Source organism: Hydra vulgaris, chromosome 06 (genome assembly GCF_038396675.1).
Source record: "Hydra vulgaris chromosome 06, alternate assembly HydraT2T_AEP".
NCBI classification, from domain to species: Eukaryota; Metazoa; Cnidaria; class Hydrozoa; order Anthoathecata; family Hydridae; genus Hydra; species Hydra vulgaris.
Genome location: NC_088925.1, coordinates 7,697,101 through 7,716,468, shown reverse-complemented (window position 1 = coordinate 7,716,468; position 19,368 = coordinate 7,697,101). Strand labels below are relative to the sequence as shown.

General features: G+C 25.9%; 1 protein-coding gene across 1 annotated transcript in view; it reads left to right on the top strand.

Moving 5' to 3' along the window:
* LOC100206936 (low-density lipoprotein receptor-related protein 1) overlaps window positions 1–19,368 on the top strand; it is a 125,489-nt gene that overhangs the window by 32,685 nt on the left and 73,436 nt on the right. The window contains exons 22-30 of the mRNA XM_065799115.1: window positions 1,400–1,531; window positions 2,022–2,410; window positions 2,644–2,868; window positions 3,155–3,326; window positions 6,762–7,156; window positions 7,664–7,822; window positions 10,969–11,237; window positions 12,213–12,519; window positions 12,962–13,171. Of these exons, the coding sequence (XP_065655187.1) occupies window positions 1,400–1,531; window positions 2,022–2,410; window positions 2,644–2,868; window positions 3,155–3,326; window positions 6,762–7,156; window positions 7,664–7,822; window positions 10,969–11,237; window positions 12,213–12,519; window positions 12,962–13,171 (2,258 nt within the window). The remainder of the gene's footprint in view (window positions 1–1,399; window positions 1,532–2,021; window positions 2,411–2,643; window positions 2,869–3,154; window positions 3,327–6,761; window positions 7,157–7,663; window positions 7,823–10,968; window positions 11,238–12,212; window positions 12,520–12,961; window positions 13,172–19,368) is intronic.

The following is a 19,368-nucleotide window of genomic DNA, read 5'->3' as shown; positions in this document are numbered from 1 at the left end:
TTATAAATTTATTGTGGTAAAAGTTGCATCTTAGTAAATTAAACTCCTTTTTGATGAAATATTACAAAAATATATTTAAAGTTGTGTGTAGTATTTCAAAAGTTTGTTTTAAATTAATTCATCTTTTTTGCTTAATTCTAGATTATAATAATAATAGAAGTCTGAAAATTTCCCACAGGAAGAAAAACAATAAGTTAAGAAATGAAACTGCATATTAATGGCCCTAATATAGGAGATCGCTCTAAAATTGAAATATCTTGAGTTTTAAAGTCTGTTTCACCATCATGTGTAAGTAGAACTATTGCTAAGTTTGATGAAACTGGTAGTACTGCTGACAAAAAGCGTTGTTGGCGACCAAGAAAGACAAATATCACTGATGATAATTCTATTTTTAGAATTGCTAGAAAAAAATCCTAAATACTCAGCAAAATAGATTGCACAAGAAATAAACCTGGCACTTAAAAATCAAATATCAAAGGCAAACAGTTAATAGAAACTAATAGACCGTAAGCTGTTGAGCTATGTTGCTGCCAGAAAACCATTATTAAATCCAACAGACCGTTTAAAACAAATTAAATTTTGTAAAGCGATTTTAAAAATGAGTAATTATGAATCTAGAAAAATTGCTTTTAGTCATGAATCTAACTACACCGTCCTAATTCCACAAAGCAAAATCTGTAACAGAATGGTTTGAGCAAAACAATATCAAGGTACTTCAGTGGCCAGCTAGATCACCTGATCTGAATCCAATAGAAAATGTTTGGACTGTGTTGGACCAAAAACTTACCAAAAAACCAGTAACTTCATCTGAAAATCTAAGAGAAAATTAAAAAAAGTTCTTTAATGATTTGACAGTTGAATATTGTCGTAAACTTTTTGATTCTATACAAAGTTCACTATGCATAAATGTTCATTATGCATAAAAAATAAAGGTGGTCACATTCCTTATTAAGGTTCGACCTAAAAACAACTTCAAACCCAAATGTGCTAAACTTATGAGCAGCTTTTTTTTTCAACAATATAAAAATAATTTCTTCCAAAAAATTTAATATATATTTTTCATTGTTTTTATTTAATTTTTTCTCTTAATATGTTCTAAATATCCTAAAAATATCAATTTTTAAATATATATATATATATATATATATATATATATATATATATATATATATATATATATATATATATATATATATATATATATATATATATATATGTATATATATATATGTATATATATATGTATATATATGTATATATATGTATATATATGTATATATATGTGTATATATATATATGTATATATATGTATATGTATATATATATATAATTCAGAATCTTTATGTTTTATTGTTATTTATTTATATTAATTTATTTTCATTCTATTATTTATTTAAAGTTTTATGTTTTGGACTGATTGGGGAAAACAACCACGGGTTGAACGTGCTGATATGGATGGAAATAATAGATTGATTTTGCGTAAAACAGAAATAATATGGCCTAATGGTCTTACTCTTGACCTTGCTACAAAGTAAGATATTGATGTAACTTATAGAAAATAATTACTTCACTTCAGTCACATTGAAAATTTGTTAATTGTATTTAGTTAAAACTTTTTAACTAAATACATTTAGTTTTTACAAAAATACATTTAGTTTAAACAAAAAGTTTAGTTTTTGTGAACTTAAGACGATTTTTGTGAACTCTAGAAGTATTAAAAAATGTTTTGTTATGATTTGCATTTATTTTAAGATCAAAATTATAACTAGTAATTTTATATATAAACTATAATGAAAATAAATTATAAATAAAGTATATAAATATAGTTTAATATTACATAATATATAATATTACAAAGTTATATAATATTACAAGATATTATATATTTTGTATATATCAATACTTATATATATAAGAATAAAATTATATATATATCAATACTTATATATAAAAGGAATAGTTATAATTTTAAAATAATCTATTACAAATATTATAATATTACAACCATTTTTCACCCTTAGAAAAGTCTACTTTGCTGATGCTAGATTAGACATCATAGTTTCCATGAACTACGATGGACTTAACCAAGAAACAATTCTCAAACAAAACATTCTGAAACATCCTTTTGGCTTATCGGTGTTTGAAGACTATGTGTATTTTTCAGAATGGACTCCAAGCTCTATAAGAAGGGCAAGTAGAATAAGTGGTGGTCAAAAATATTTTTTTAATGCTTCATTAGTTAGACCAATGGCGATTCAAGTTGTTCATCCAGCTAGACAACCCATAAATAACTTTTTCATTAATTACTGTCTTTCACACAAATGCTCACATTTATGTGTTCTGAGACCGCGAGGATATAATTGCAAATGCCCCTATGGAATGGAGCTCACTGATGCTTTTACTTGTATTGGTAAATTTAATTTTAAATTAAGATACATAAAAAAACAAACTATATTTCCAATACTGGACTAGGATAGGGATGGTATGAAGAAATTAATAGAAACTGTTATTATTATGTTTATATGATAATGTTGATTTAAAAACAAACAAAAATATAGCTATATAAGTTTTTTAGATTTACATTTTTTTTTTTAATTTTTTTAAAAAGATTTTGTTTTTTAAAGTTATTTTTATTTATTAAAGATATCAAAGAAGTTTTGATTTATGCAAGAAGAACAGAAATAAGAGGAATATCTTTAAATTCATCTGATGCAGTTGATAAAATTATTCCAATTATGGGAGCTCAAAATGCTATTGGAATAGACTTTCACTTTCAACAAAAGTATATATACTGGACAGATGTTACTAAAGACTCCATCAGCAGAATATTTTTGAATGGTACCGGAAGGGAAGATGTCATACCATCAGGTTTTTTATTTTATCTATATAAAAAAAGAAAAAATTTTTATATATAAATTTTTATTTAGTTTAGGTTTATTTAAAACATTTTTTAACCAAATCTTTTGAAGTTTTCTAATTTATTTATGAAAAGTTGAATTTTCTCATCTCTCTGAGATTACTAACCACTCATTTGTCATGGAAAATGAGACAATGGTTAATCACAATTTTTTTTTAAATCTTTTTTCAGTAGAAAGGTTAACACTGAATGGCATGGCAGTAAAAGCCTTTAAAAAAATAAATAATTTTTTAACAGGTCTTCCAGCACCTGATGGTATAGCTATTGACTGGATAGCTGATATTCTCTATTGGACTGATGCTGATACAGATAAAATTGAAGTTTCTCGGCTTGATGGGAAATTTCGAAAAGTAATTGTGTCAAAAGAACTTTCACAACCACGTGCAATTGTACTCCACCCTGTTAAAGGGTAAATTTATTATTAAATTATTTTTATTATATAATTAATTTTTCTATTATTAATTATTTCATTTTTGTTCAGCGTTTCATTTTATTAACACAGTTAATTACTTAAATATTTGTTTTCCATATTGTATCTGTGTTTGTGCTTGTACATTGTACAAGCACAAACTGTGGAGTGCTGCGACATTGACTGAGGGTTTGGGATACGGCAGCAATCTTTTCATTCATTGCTCTTCATTTTCTTCTTTTTCTAAAAAAGCCGTATCGATTTAGATAAGCAAAAAAAGTGAGCAAATGCTCACATTAATATGCTATAGTGAATGACAAAACTACAACGTCTTTGTTAAAAATAGATTTGTTTAATTGCACAAACCAGCTTTCAACCAGCAAGATTGATGTTAGTTTTTCATTGAAGTATTATCTCCAGGAACTCAAGAGTAAGAGAAAGATTACTGATGTTCAAATTGACAAGTTCAAGGAGGAAATATGTGATTTTCTTGTCTCAATGTGTACTCATATTATTGAGAAAAGCCCTTTATCTTCACTAGTTGCTCACTGTCTGGTGTGTATTTCCCCATCATTTATCGTTGAATATCACAGAAAAGTGTGATTATTTTTTTGACAAACTGTTGATGAAGCTTGTTACTTTCAAGAAAATTAGAGCTTCTGTTGGTGATTTAGCTAAGAAAGAATATTCCAGGTCCTGTAAAAGTGTGGTCATTGATAACAAAGAAGTATTTTTGACTTTTGATAAAGATAAGGATTGTTTGGACTACTTTTTGTGGAAATACACTGATTTAAAGATGTATGCAAATCACAGCACATTTTCAAAATTGTTCTCACTTTATCGCACAGACAAGCTCAAGTTGAATGTGGTTTTAGCAGCAGCGAAAGTCTGATCGATGACAATATGTCCCTAGACACTATAATCTCTTTACATTCAATCCAAGATTACATCACATTTTACAGCTTTATAACTCATGAAGTTAAAATTTAATTAAAAAATTAAATTTCAACTTCAAAAAGACTAATTAGATTACTGCAAACAAGCAAGAAAGCAGTATTTTGATGATCAATGTTCAAAAGCCCTGTCTGTAGAAAAAAAAGTGAAATTGGAAGCAAAAAGAAAAGTTATGGAAGATATTGAAATTGTCAATACTTAAATTTGACAGACATATCTATAATTGAGAATTTAAAGAAGTCATCTGATGAAATTGGATTCCGTGCTGAATAAAGAATAGCCTTAAGTTTAAGCCTTGAATATAAATGTTTTTTTAGTTTATATCACTAAATGTAATGTCATTATTTAATGATTCCTTTTCTATTTAGATGACATTAAAGTTGATATATCATAATCTAATGCATTAAAAAGTGCCGTTTGCGAAAAACAAGAGTTACTAGAGAAGCAATATGTTAAAAAAAAAGCTCTTTGTTAAAAAAAAAGAAACTTGTTGAAAAAAAAATGAACTTATATGTTGACGACGATGATATATATATATATATATATATATATATTATATATATATATATATATATATATATATACACACATACATATATATATATATATATATATACATATATATATATATATATACATATATATATATATACATATATATATATATATATATATATATATATATATATATATATATATCTATATACATATATATATATACATATATATATATATATATATATATATATATATATATATATATATATATATAAATTTATATAAATAAATGTATATATATATAAATGTATATATATAAATGTATATATATAAATGTGTATATATATATATATAATATATATATATATATATATATATATATATATATATATATATATATATATATATATATATATTCATTTATAATAGTTTATCTATTTATATTTAAAATTTATTGAAAAAGAAAGATTCTGTTTTTAATATAATTGTTTTCTCCATACTTTTTCCTTCAAAAATTGTCTTTCGCGACCGAATCTCCTTAAATATTAGGAAAATATCTCCTTAAATCTCCTAAAATCCTTAATTTAAGCCCCAGTTTCAATAGTGGGAACCCTGCTCCTGATTTGGGATGGTTCTTTTAATGATGGTTCTTTTAATCATATTTGGGATGGTTCTTTTAATGATGCTCTTTTTCTTTTAGACAAGATCTAAAAACGCATTGTAAATGCAGTTGGACCTGCTTTATCTGCCAAGCTCAAGCCTCTCTCCATTATCAAAAAGTTGCATCTCTTTCACTTTTCTAAATACTGGTTGCTGGTCAAAGGAACTATCATCTCTAGTTCCATCAACTAAAATTCAATCTTGCATGTTTCATCAATCAGCAAGTCGCATTCTTTTACTGTATCTGTCCCTTTATGCTCTAAAAACTTTTATTCACCTTGTTTTTTTGCAGACACTTCAATGCTTTGGAACTCTCTCCAATTATCATGTTTTCCTGACTCATACAAACTTCCTGACTCATATGAACTTCCTGACTCATACGAACTTCAACTATTTTTATACAAGTCTTCTGTCAATTGTTTCCTTGATCTTTAACTCTATTCTTTGTTTTATGTAACTCTCAACTTAATAGTGGTTGTTTGCAGCCTTATTGGGAGTGAATTAGAATTTAAAAAATATATATATTTGCAAATTTTAAAATACATTAAAAGTTATATAATATACGTTTTATCACTTAAATAGATAAATATGTATTATGTACTAATATACATAACTTAGTTGTATGTATATATAATTTATTTTTTAATTTTTCTGGTCAGTTTTAAACTTTATTTAATTTTAGATTAAAAAAAAAATGTATGTACTTGAGGCAAGATTTTAAATTTTTGCTACACATTGAAAGTACGCTTAAAAAATATTTTAGATTAGTGTTTTTTTTCCAACCCCATTTTTCATTTCAAGACAAAATAAATTTATCTTGATTTCTTTAATCAATTTGAATATTAAGTTTTTTACTGTATTGGTATAGTTGTAGAAGCTTTATAAGAAGGTTGATCCTCTTTTAGTTCTGGACTTAACTTATTTCTCCACACAGTTGTGATTGCTTGTGTTTCGAAGTTAAAAAGTTATGAGGGTTGTGAAAAAATAATTTTGTCAAGATGAATACAGTATATACATAAAAATCTTTAACAACTATGTTATAAACTAGGTTGTATTTTAAAAAGGTTTCCCCAGCATCTCACTCTTAGCATTCATAATATCTTAATATAAGAAATTCATCAGCATGTTTTATTATTGATTTCTGACTTAACAGACACTGAATATAAGAAATTCATTTGTATGCTTTATTATTGAGTTCTGACTTAATGTTTGGCTCAGTAAAATATTTGGCATTACAAGATTTTTTTTGTTTAAACATTTTTTTTTTTTTTTAAGAAACACAAGTGAGCATCACAAAGGCTAAAAATTTAATTTACATTTTAGAAAAATGGTTTGGACTGATTGGGGTAGTAAAAATATTGAAAGTGCATCATTAGATGGTACTAATCGTTTAGTTCTTGTGAAAGACGGTATAGGGTATCCAAATGGTGTAGCAATTGATTATGAAACAGATAGAATTTACTGGTGTGATGCTCTTTATGACAAAATTGAATCAATTTTTCTTGATGGTTCTGATAGAAAAGCAGTTGCTATTAGAGCAAAATATACAATTTCTCATCCATTCGGAATTTCAGTGTTTAATGGTGATCTATATTGGACTGATTGGAGTAAAAGATCAATCTTAAGGTTTAATATGACATCTGGAAAAGTAACTGAAATGCGCACAAACCTTCTCAGCTTAATGGGATTAAAAATTTATCACAAAGATCAACAAAAAGGTATTTAAATATATTAAAATTTCTTTTATTTTTGAGTTTAAATTTTAAGTTTATTTATTTTTTTAAATTTATTTCAAGTCAAAATATTTGTTTTATATTATGTTAAATATTTGTGAAATTAAGAACAAAATTGTGTGTAACTTGTTTTTATTATTATTATTATTAAATATTATTATTATACTATCATATATACACTAATAAAATTATATATATATATATATATATATATATATATATATATATATATATATATATATATATATATATATATATATAAAAAAGAATATTTAAAACATGATTAAAGTTTATTTGTTTTAATTTATAATTTTTAATTTATATAATATATTATTAACTATTATTTTATTTATTATAATAATTGTTTTTTTTTTCTGTATTATTTATAAACTTCAATAGTAATGTATTTATATTATACTATGTAATGTATTTTATACATACAAATAATTTATTTTTAATGTCATACTGATTTTTATTAATAAATTTATTTAGGTACAAATCCATGTGCACAGGGAAAGAACGTATGTGCACACTTATGTTTTGCAACAAATGAATCTTTTACTTGCGGATGTGCTACTGGCTTTGAATTGCATCAAAACAACAGGTCCTGCATCAGTTCAAAGTCATTTCTACTTTATTCTACAACTACTGGTATGTAAAATGATTGCTTAATTAAATAAAAAAATAAATCTACTGTTGTTAACTCAATCTAGATTAACCTATTGATGGTATCTCAAACTAGACTACTATAGTCTTACATAGTAAGTTAATCTAAATTGAGTTAACTTTTGTTCAAATTAGATTTATTTACTATGTTAACTCAAACTAGATTAATCTACTATGGGAAAAGTAGACTAAATTAAAAATTAATAGCTATTAAAAATTTTATAGCTTTTAGGTTATATACAAATTCTTTTTAAGAATCAGGTAATTAATAGTGAATCAAACCTTAAGAAACCGGGACATTGAAGCTTAAGAAGTTATTTAAAATAAAAATATTTGTTTGATTATTTTAACTGTGTCAAATATGTGAGATACATGACTATCAATGAATAGATATGTGAGATAAGTGGCAAGTGAGATAATAGATAAGGAGATATATTCATCAGACTAATATAGTACTTATTTACTTTTTTCCCTCTTTAATACAAATTTCAGTTTAATTATGAAACTTTTTATATTTTGTACTTTTGTATTACTTCATTTAAGTAATACAAAAGTACAAAATATAATCAGAAAAAGGCAAATACAAGAGTGAAGTAAATGAAATTATAAGGTTAACTAAAATTGACTGTTCCTGTAAATTATGAAAATTTTTTTTTGGAAATTCTAAATAAGCTATTTTCAATGCATGATTTTTTAAAGCCGCAAAAGGTATGAATGGCAGATAGTCTCAAAGTATTGTAAAAGTGGTGTGATGGTAGCTTTAGACCACAAGCAATTTCTTTTAGTTGAAGATTTAAGTTTTTAGAACTTAATTCATCATTTAAACTTTTGTATTGCTTCCCAAATAGAAAATACTTTTCTAAAACAGTAATTCCTAGTTTTATCTTAATAAACAATTTCTATGAAAATAGGAAAACAAGTTACATAATCTTTTCTCAGATATATGGGCATGCCCAATTTCTTATGAATTGTTTATTTTATTATCAGCCAATTGCATTGATGAAGATTTAAACAATTGATTCTGTATTACACTCTTCATATTTTCAGAATGTTGCGATAAACATCTGAAAAGTGAAAAAGTTCTTAAGGGAACATTCTGGAACATTCAAGTTTTAGATATTCTAAGCAGTATGTATAGTTGGAATTTCCAATGAACCAAATATGCTAGTTGGAAGCTAGTAACTCCCAACTAACATATTCGGTTCATTGGCAACTCCGGTCATTCTGCATTAAAAAAAAATTTTAGAAGTATCAAAAGTAATTTTTTTTTATTGCAGTTAGTGGCATTATCAAAAGTTGTTTTTTTAAATTGTGGTTAGTAGAATTATCAAAAGTTTTTTTTTTTTATTGTGGTTAGTGGAATTATCAAAAGTTGTTTTTTTTTATTGTGCTTAGTGGAAGTATGAAATGTTTTTTTTTTTAAATTGTGGTTAGTGGTTAGTGTAAGTAATTTAGTAAAATCTTAATTGTTTTTTAAATCAGTTTTTATTTCTTTACCAAAATATAATAACACTATATTTTCATTATATCGTTGTTTGAAATTGCCTTTTGATTACTAATAGTATTAAGTTTCTCAGTCTTATTGCTTTATAGAGTTTAGTAAAATTATGGAAGCTTAAATTATTTATCAATATGACCAATAAATAGAGAAATTCTAAATTTAAATGATGACATCTATTAGAGCAATGAAACCACAAACTATTATTTCAAATGTTGGCACAAACAATTTTTGTAGCATCTATTTGTTTGGGCATCTATTTGTTTGCATTAAAAGAAATAGATACACTGAACAATTTATGTATCACGCTTATGGTAATTACATACAACAGTGTCCATTGAAACAAGTTAGTTACCAGTTTTCTCTGTTTATTTAAAAAAAAAATTTAAACTTGTGCAGGTTTCTCAAATGGTATTTCAAATTATAGGGAAACAGGATTCTATAATATCAGGTGAAATTTGGATGAAATTGACAATATATCCAGGATAAAGGTTTTTTATACTAGTATGCTGATAGTATTAAGTTTCTACCAGTATGCTGATAGTATTAAGTATTATTAATCTTTTAATTTCATTAACATTAACTTTTCTAAATAAAAAATTGCTTTTTTAAAATTTAAGAAAAACATTGTGTTTTTCACTATCTATTTGTTAAAAAAATAAAAGAGCAAATTAATTCCTTGATTTTAAACAAAGTTATATGTTGTCAAATATGGCCATAATGGTAAGTTATACAGCTCAAAAGGCTCTTAAAAATAAAATATGATAAATTTAGATTAAATAATTATTTTACAAAGAACAAGGATAATGTTATAAAGAACTTACAGGGATAATGTTATAAACGACTCACAGGTATAATAGATGTGAAAACAAGGTGGAGTCTTGTTGCAATCCTAACAAGATTTCTTTAATTAAAAATATGTATGAAATAAGCAAAGATTGATAAATCTTTAAAGAAACTCAATATCTCCAAAGAAGAATACGCAATAATAAATGCAATTATGGAATGCAAAAGTTATATTTATATTTATTATTAATATTTTATCTTATAGTTATAATTATTATTTCCATTTTTCTGTTTTTTATTGATTGCTGAATAAAATTGAAAGGTTTGGCAGAGCCTTTTTATTTAATTGAATTGATATCCATTATTGATGGTTAGGTAGAGAAAAATACTTTTGATTCTTATAAGCTTTAGTTTGTTGCCAAGTTGTACATTATAAATGCTTATAGTGCTACCTCTGTACTGTTTCTAGTAGTGCTACTTCTGTACTGTAGCTTTATAGTACTTTAGCAAATGTCAGAATATTAGATAAAAACTTGTCATACTGAAAGTGAAGTTTTTCTCAACATTTATGTTATTGAGCAAAAGTAGGATAGAAGTTAATATATTTTTTGAGAGCACTGGTAACAAAAATTTAAATAACATTATTTAGCATTAAGGACCATAGAGCCAACTTCAATTGAATCAGGAGTATTATTATTACCTAGTTATCATTTGTTATTGGATCTCATGTCTATTATTTATCACCTTTTCTTTACCAGATCACATTATCAAATACTTATTTGTTTTACTAGATCACATAAAAGAAATCTTTCAATAAATATTTAAATAACATTTTTTTCTTTTATAGAAATACGTGCAACGCCGTTTAATGAACAGGAATCTGAATCAATAGCTCCCATTTTAGGGTTAAAATCTTCTTATGCTATTGATTTTATGTACAAAACAGGAACAATTTATATTGTTGATGATATGGAGCGTGCTATTTTTAAAGTCCAAAAAGATGGAAATAAGTTGGAGAAGATTATTTCGACAGGACTTGAAAGACCTCAAGGCATTGCAGTAGATTGGGTTGCAGAGAATATTTATTGGAGTGATGCTGGCTCCAATCTTATTGAAGTAACTTTTTTAATTAAAATTTTTTTGTTCAGTTATCTCTCCTTATTCTTCCAAGATATTCTCAACCACACTTGTAACTTTCTTTTATCTGAACACTTGTTATGCTTAGATGAACAAAATTTTTTTTAAATGTTTGAAACTATTTTTACTTATCTGAAATAAAAAATGATTTTTTAAAAAAGTTTTGCAATATGAAAATTAAAATGAGTTTTATAAGCTGAATTTTATAAAAAAAATTTTTAAATTTTTCAAATGTTTTTTACTAGACCAATGGTGTGATAGTAGACTATTTAATTAGTTTCAAGTGGGAGCTGTTAGTATCAGTAAATATGATTTTAGATATAGGTCAGTTTCAAATATTTTTTATTTTGATTAAGATCTAATAATACCAAACCTAGTTCTATGACTATTTTGAGACCAAAGCTTTTTATATTTAAAAATAGTATGTCAATAATGTTTTAAAAAAGTTATTACTTAATTAAGTAATCTTCATTAGAATTGGTCACACTTATGTAATTGATAAATCACTAGTTTTAAACTAAATAAAAATATATCAGTAAAAAAATATCAACTAAGTAAAAATCTAATACGACAATTATTAAAATAAAAATCAAGAAAATGTTGATACACAATTGTGCAAACAATTTGAAAAAAGAAATTCCAGAACAAATTCGCTGCTTCATTAAATTTAAAGTTGTAGATATTATTATGGTTTATTATTTCTGCAAATATGACGCATCTTCATCTATGTAAATATGATGCATTATCATATATGCAAATATGATGCATCTTTATCTATGCAAATATAGTACATCTTTATCTATGCAAATATAGTACATTTTTATCTATGCAAATATGATGCATCTTTATCTATTTTTTCCAGTACACTTAAGAATTTATATGAAAGCTTTCAAACATTAATAAAATGTTTTACATCATTTTAAACATATTCTTTGGATTTTGGTAATTTTTTAGGTTTCAAGGCTTAATGGCTCCCATAGAATTGTACTAATAAATAATGGAATTGAGAACCCTCGTGCTCTTGCTGTATACCCTAGTAAAGCTTTTATCTTTTGGACTGACTGGGATAATAAAGCACCAAAAATTGAGAGATCATATCTGGATGGAAGTAGCAGAATAGTATTAGTAAACACAACTAAAATGAAAAGTATCGGAGAAAATATTGGTTGGCCAAATGGTTTAACAATTGATTATGACACTGACACTATCTATTGGGTTGATGCTTTATATGATATGATAATGACTATGAATATACATGGAGGTACTTTTTATTTTTTTTGTTTTTTATTTAAATGTCCATGATTTCATACTTGTGTGTTTTGGACAGGTTTTCATAATCGTATATTCTGATTAAAATATATGATATTATGAAATGGTTAAAGCAATTTTTTACAACTGCTTACCCTCCCTGGCACTCTAGAAAGAGTACTAACCACAATTTATGGATTTCTCCTGCCATTATGCACAAATAATTTTTATATCAAAATATCAGAATTTAGAGGGTTTTATATATTTTTTCTCATAAAAAAGTTGCTTTCACTATGCAGCCTCAACTTTTAAGGAGCTTAACTTCAGAATTGTATTAAATTTTAACTGCGGCAAAATGTATGAAGTTTTAACTGGAGCAAATATATGAAATTTTATTCAATATTTAAAAAGTGTTATTACATTTATAATTATTCAAGTTTTGTTTTGTTTTTTAGAAAACTTAGCAAGGTTAAAAATTTCTTCTGCTCATCGCCCTCATATGTATGCGATAACTGTATTCAAAGATAATCTTTATTGGACAGATTGGAATGAAAAATCAATCCTTAAAGTGTCTAAAACTATTCCTGATGCACAGCAGGAATCTTTGCGTGGAAAGGTTGAAAATATAAGAGACATTCATGCTTATGATGAATCAAGACAAACAGGTTTTTTTTTGTTGTTGTTGTTGAGGTATTTACATCCTGATTGTTTCCAGTGGCAAGCTGGCTCCAAAAAGCTCATGCAGGGTTTTTTTAAAAATGGCCCATAATTGCTCGATTTTACCATATATGCTTGATTTGAAGGCCCATAAATACAATATTGCTTTGTTTTATAATAGGGTATAACTTAAAACTTAGCTGCTTAAAAGTGTAATAATAGATTTCTAACAAAGATTGAATGTTTAGGAGATGGTAGAGAAATTAATTGATATTATAGAAATATAGTAAGAAATTAATTTTTGAGATAATAGAAAAATCAATTTTGAACCTTGCCAAACAAGACCGCTGCATGGAAAAACAAGTTGAGGCGTGTGCACTACCACTACATGATTACCGCATTTGTGTTATACAAAACATTAAAAAATCAGATTCTTTTTTTTCTTTTGTCATTTAAAAAAATTTCATGCTTTGAAATCACCTTTTTAAATAAGTTTTTACGTAATAACTTGGAATTTTAAATAATTAATTCCTTTTGTTTGGGAAACTATATCTTATCTATTTAAATAGCATGATTAGATATAAGTAACTAAAAAGTTAACTAATCTTAATTATGCCATAAAGATAACTTTATATATAACTTATATCACATACAAGTTATAAAAGTTGCAAACTTATACAAACGTAATAATAGTAAAATTTAATATAATATACAATTAATAAATTGCATATTAAATAAATTTAATATACAATTGTAATAAGTAGAAGGGAGCAAGACTATTTGCAATAGGTGTAAGTTGCAACAAAGCATTTTAATAAATGGTATTTATATATTATTTCAATAATTATTTTTTAATTATATAGCTATAATTATAACACATCAGCAAAAAAAAAAACTTATAGTAATAAAAAATTTTCAAAATTATTTATTCATGATTTTAATTTGGCAATATAAAATTCTAGTTTTTGTTTTCAAAAATTTTTTGGGTGTACTGTAAACTTACAGGTATATGACCATACTATATTGTATATGACCATAATATATACTATAGGTATATGACCAAACTTAGGTATATGACCAAACTTAGGTATATGACCATAATAAAATAATGGTAAGTTAAAAAATCTATTTCAGATACAAAAAGCTAAAAAAAAAAATAGATTTATTCAATGTAAATAATTATTTAATGTAAATATACATTAATTAGAGTGATCATGATAGAGTGATCATGATAGAGTGATCATGATAGAGTGATCATGATAGAGTGATCATGATAGAGTGATCATGATAGAGTGATCATGATAGAGTGATCATGATAGAGTGATCATGATAGAGTGATCATGATAGAGTGATCATGATAGAGTGATCATGATAGAGTGATCATGATAGAGTGATCATGATAGAGTGATCATGATAGAGTGATCATGATAGAGTGATCATGATAGAGTGATCATGATAGAGTGATCATGATAGAGTGATCATGATAGAGTGATCATGATAGAGTGATCATGATAGAGTGATCATGATAGAGTGATCATGATAGAGTGATCATGATAGAGTGATCATGATAGAGTGATCATGATAGAGTGATCATGATAGAGTGATCATGATAGAGTGATCATGATAGAGTGATCATGATAGAGTGATCATGATAGAGTGATCATGATAGAGTGATCATGATAGAGTGATCATGATAGAGTGATCATGATAGAGTGATCATGATAGAGTGATCATGATAGAGTGATCATGATAGAGTGATCATGATAGAGTGATCATGATAGAGTGATCATGATAGAGTGATCATGATAGAGTGATCATGATAGAGTGATCATGATAGAGTGATCATGATAGAGTGATCATGATAGAGTGATTATGATAGAGTGATCATGATAGAGTGATCATGATAGAGTGATCATGATAGAGTGATCATGATAGAGTGATCATGATAGAGTGATCATGATAGAGTGATCATGATAGAGTGATCATGATAGAGTGATCATGATAGAGTGATCATGATAGAGTGATCATGATAGAGTGATCATGATAGAGTGATCATGATAGAGTGATCATGATAGAGTGATCATGATAGAGTGATCATGATAGAGTGATCATGATAGAGTGATCATGATAGAGTGATCATGATAGAGTGATCATGATAGAGTGATCATGATAGAGTGATCATGATAGAGTGATCATGATAGAGTGATCATGATAGAGTGGTTATGATAGAGAGATCATGATAGAGTGATCATGATAGAGTGGTCATGATAGAGTGATCATGATAAAGTGATCATGATGTCTATGGGGTAAGGAGTATCAAATTGCTTGGGGTTGAATCATAAAATAAGATTAGAGGTTTTTATGGTCTTGCACACTTTTCTAGTTATTCCTAAAGTAATCAATGTTTTTTGAAAAGTAATCGATGTTTTTTGAAAAGTAATTGATGTTTTTTGAAAAGTAATCGAGCATCAACAACAAAAAAAAGCATTAAAGAAATCTAATTTTTTTTTGAATTGAAATGTAATTAGTTTTTTAGTTTCTTTAATACTTGTTTGGTTCTTTATTTTTGTAAATTAAACTTTTGCTTTTGTATTTGTAAATTAAACTTTTACATTTGTATTTGTAAATTAAACTTTTGCATTTGTAAATAAAGCTAAAAAAGTTATAAAAGTTTATGTAAATATACTTATCCTCTTTTATGTTTTACGCAAATATAACATTTATTAATATTTAAATAAAGTTTGTTGCTTAGAAATTCTTTTTTTGTTGTTATCTAAGTTTGAATTCGGTTTGTTTTTATGAAAATTTTGTTTAACATTTGTTTTATTTTTTTACATTTCATTTTTTTTTTAAATAAAATGTTATTGTGTTTTGATATCCCAAAAACAGATCTTCTAAACTGAAAACTTTTTTTTTTTTGCATCTTTCTTGACTAATTTATTGTTTATCTTTTCTTTTTCAAAAACACTTAGGAGTTGAAATAATAATCCTTGTTATTTAAATTCTTTAGTATTTGAAGTCTTTAAATTTGATTATCAGTTTACTAAACAAGTCAGGTAAATGTGAAGTCTTGCATAATAAAAGTATTGCAGCTCAATGAAAATACTACTTTCCTATATTCTAAATATAAATTTTTTGTTGCCTAATAGAAATTACAGATAAACTTTTAATTACTCTGTGAACTCTGCAAGACTTTCAAAGTATTGCATTGTAACTTACCCTGTTCACTATTGTAAGTTACTTTGGTGGAGAGTAAATTGCATCATTTCTTTTTTTCATTTTTTTTTTGCTATTGCGGAGTAACTATGTTTTTATATTATATTTATCAATGTTGGAATAATGCTTCACTAAGATCTATTTTATAAACCTGAAAATGAATTTAAAAAAATCAATATAGGAGACAAATGTAGTTTTATGAGACAAGTGTAGATTTTATAATTTTGTTGCAACTAGCCAGTCTCCCCTACTATAGTAAAGTAGTAGTAATATACTATAGTTTATATAGTAAAGTTTAAAAAATATATACTATAATATATATATTTAAACAATTTTAAAATGTATTCTACAAAATAGAGTGCTCAATGTTGTTAAAAGAACTGAGTAATTATAAATTAGTAAAAAATCACTTAACAAAAATTTTTCTCATTTAACATTGTGTTTTGTCAATAAAGACTCATCAGAAATAAAGATCAAATTAATAAAGCTTCAATTTATACCAAAAATTAAATTACAGGAAGTCGCAAATGTCTTAACTACTGTAAGTTTTCACACATTTGTGGAATTTGCTGACACTATTATAAAAGAATTCTTTGGAAATCATTACTTTACATATTTTATTTAAAAAGGGGGACTAAATGTAACTATTATTTGAGCTCATTTATTTTTATAGTTTTTTAAGAGAAACTTATTTTCGTGCCTGCATTTAGTAAAAAGTATTCAAAAGTCACCATGCTGTCAAAATATATATGGGAATTGACTTATATTACATACAAAATATATACAAATGGCAAACTTTATACGTTTATATATATATATATATATATATATATATATATATATATATATATATATATATATATATTATATATATATATATATATATATATAAGGGTAGGTCGATTTTAATTCCGCATATTGCGTAATATCGCAGTAGTTGGAGACAGTTAAAATATGATTACTCTCAAAATTTGAGAGAGTTTGGACGAGGAATTGCTTGCGGATTTAAATTCTAAGATTTGTAGGATTATGCGAAAAAACACCTTAAAAGGCATTATATGCAAAAATTGACGTTTTAAATATGTTCATATTTAATTGTTTTTTAAAATCAACTGCATTTCTGAATGATTTAAGTTTATAATAATTTTATACTATTTGAAGATTTAAATAGTGAAACTTTTATTCTTATATTTACATAAGAATATCAAAATAAACATTATTTTTACAATTTAAAACATTTTGAACATGGTTATTTATATTTAGGAAAACATTTTCAATTAAAAAATATCATCATAAGAATGGAAATAATGCCCTTTCAAAACATATGGTTTACGCATTTTCCTGCTAAGTAGTTTAGTTAAAATGCACCTGCGTCGGTTCTCGAATCCATAGACATACTGGGATGCTTCCGACACAAGTTTTACCGCTCGCTCAACATTCTGGGAGTGAGATCGAAAGTCAGGGATTTCAGGTTCAACATTATTGTCAATCATATATTGGATTTGCTTAATTGATTAATTACTCTCAAAATTTGAGAGAGTTTGGACGAGGAATTGCTTGAGGATTTAAATTCTAAGATTTGTAGGATTATGCGAAAAAACACCTTAAAAGGCGTTATATGCAAAAATTGACGTTTTAAATATGTTCATATTTAATTGTTTTTTAAAATCAACTGCATTTCTGAATGATTTAAGTTTATAATAATTTTATACTATTTGAAGATTTAAATAGTGAAACTTTTATTCTTATATTTACATAAGAATATCAAAATAAACATTATTTTTACAATTTAAAACATTTTGAACATGGTTATTTATATTTAGGAAAACATTTTCAATTAAAAAATATCATCATAAGAATGGAAATAATGCCCTTTCAAAACATATGGTTTACGCATTTTCCTGCTAAGTAGTTTAGTTAAAATGCACCTGCGTCGGTTCTCGAATCCATAGACATACTGGGATGCTTCCGACACAAGTTTTACCGCTCGCTCAACATTCTGGGAGTGAGATCGAAAGTCAGGGATTTCAGGTTCAACATTATTGTCAATCATATATTGGATTTGCTTAATTGATTAATTACTCTCAAAATTTGAGAGAGTTTGGACGAGGAATTGCTTGAGGATTTAAATTCTAAGATTTGTAGGATTATGCGAAAAAACACCTTAAAAGGCGTTATATGCAAAAATTGACGTTTTAAATATGTTGTGTTGTTGGGGGCTCCGTAAATTTAGTATTGATGATGTTAACCAACTCATAACAATGATTAGCATTAAAATTAATTTCCGGAATTTTCTTCTAATTTACTTCCAAACTTTTCTTGTTTGCTCTATAAATATAAATCAAAGGCAATTACCACATTTTATGTGTCTTTTTTTTTAAATTTACTTTAGTTAATTATAAAAAAATACCTTTGCCTAAGAGCCAGTTAGATTTGAAAACCAAAGTTTCGTATATTGCTGTCATTATCTTTTAGCATGGCATAAAGAATATTTTCAGGTTTTAGACACAATGCGTTGTTTTTAATGTTTTTTTTTAGCAATATGTTTAACATCATCAAAGGGGAGATTATTTATTCTAGTAATAGTAGAAAAAATAAGGCATGGGGATTTATGAAATTTTGAAGATTTTTTTATTTGGTCCAATTTTATAGGCAGCCCATTTATCAGAAACTTTACCAATACCTACTCCTTTGCAATATTCAAATAAAAGTCTTTGATCGCAACTAAGGTCTGTTAGTATTTCTTCTGGAATATATCTATCTACAATTGGGTTTTTAATACATTCAAACAAAACTTGATTTCTATCCTGAATATTTTCAGCACATCTTTTGCCTAGTAGACCGCTGAAGCTTCTTGGCCCGGTTGTTTCACCATCAAGTTTTACAAAAAGAGCTTGTAACGGAAGCTTATACTGATTTAATGCGCATTGAAATAGGTGTAGTTTTCTTTTAAAAACTCATAGTTTTACCACGTAGTCACTTATTCGTC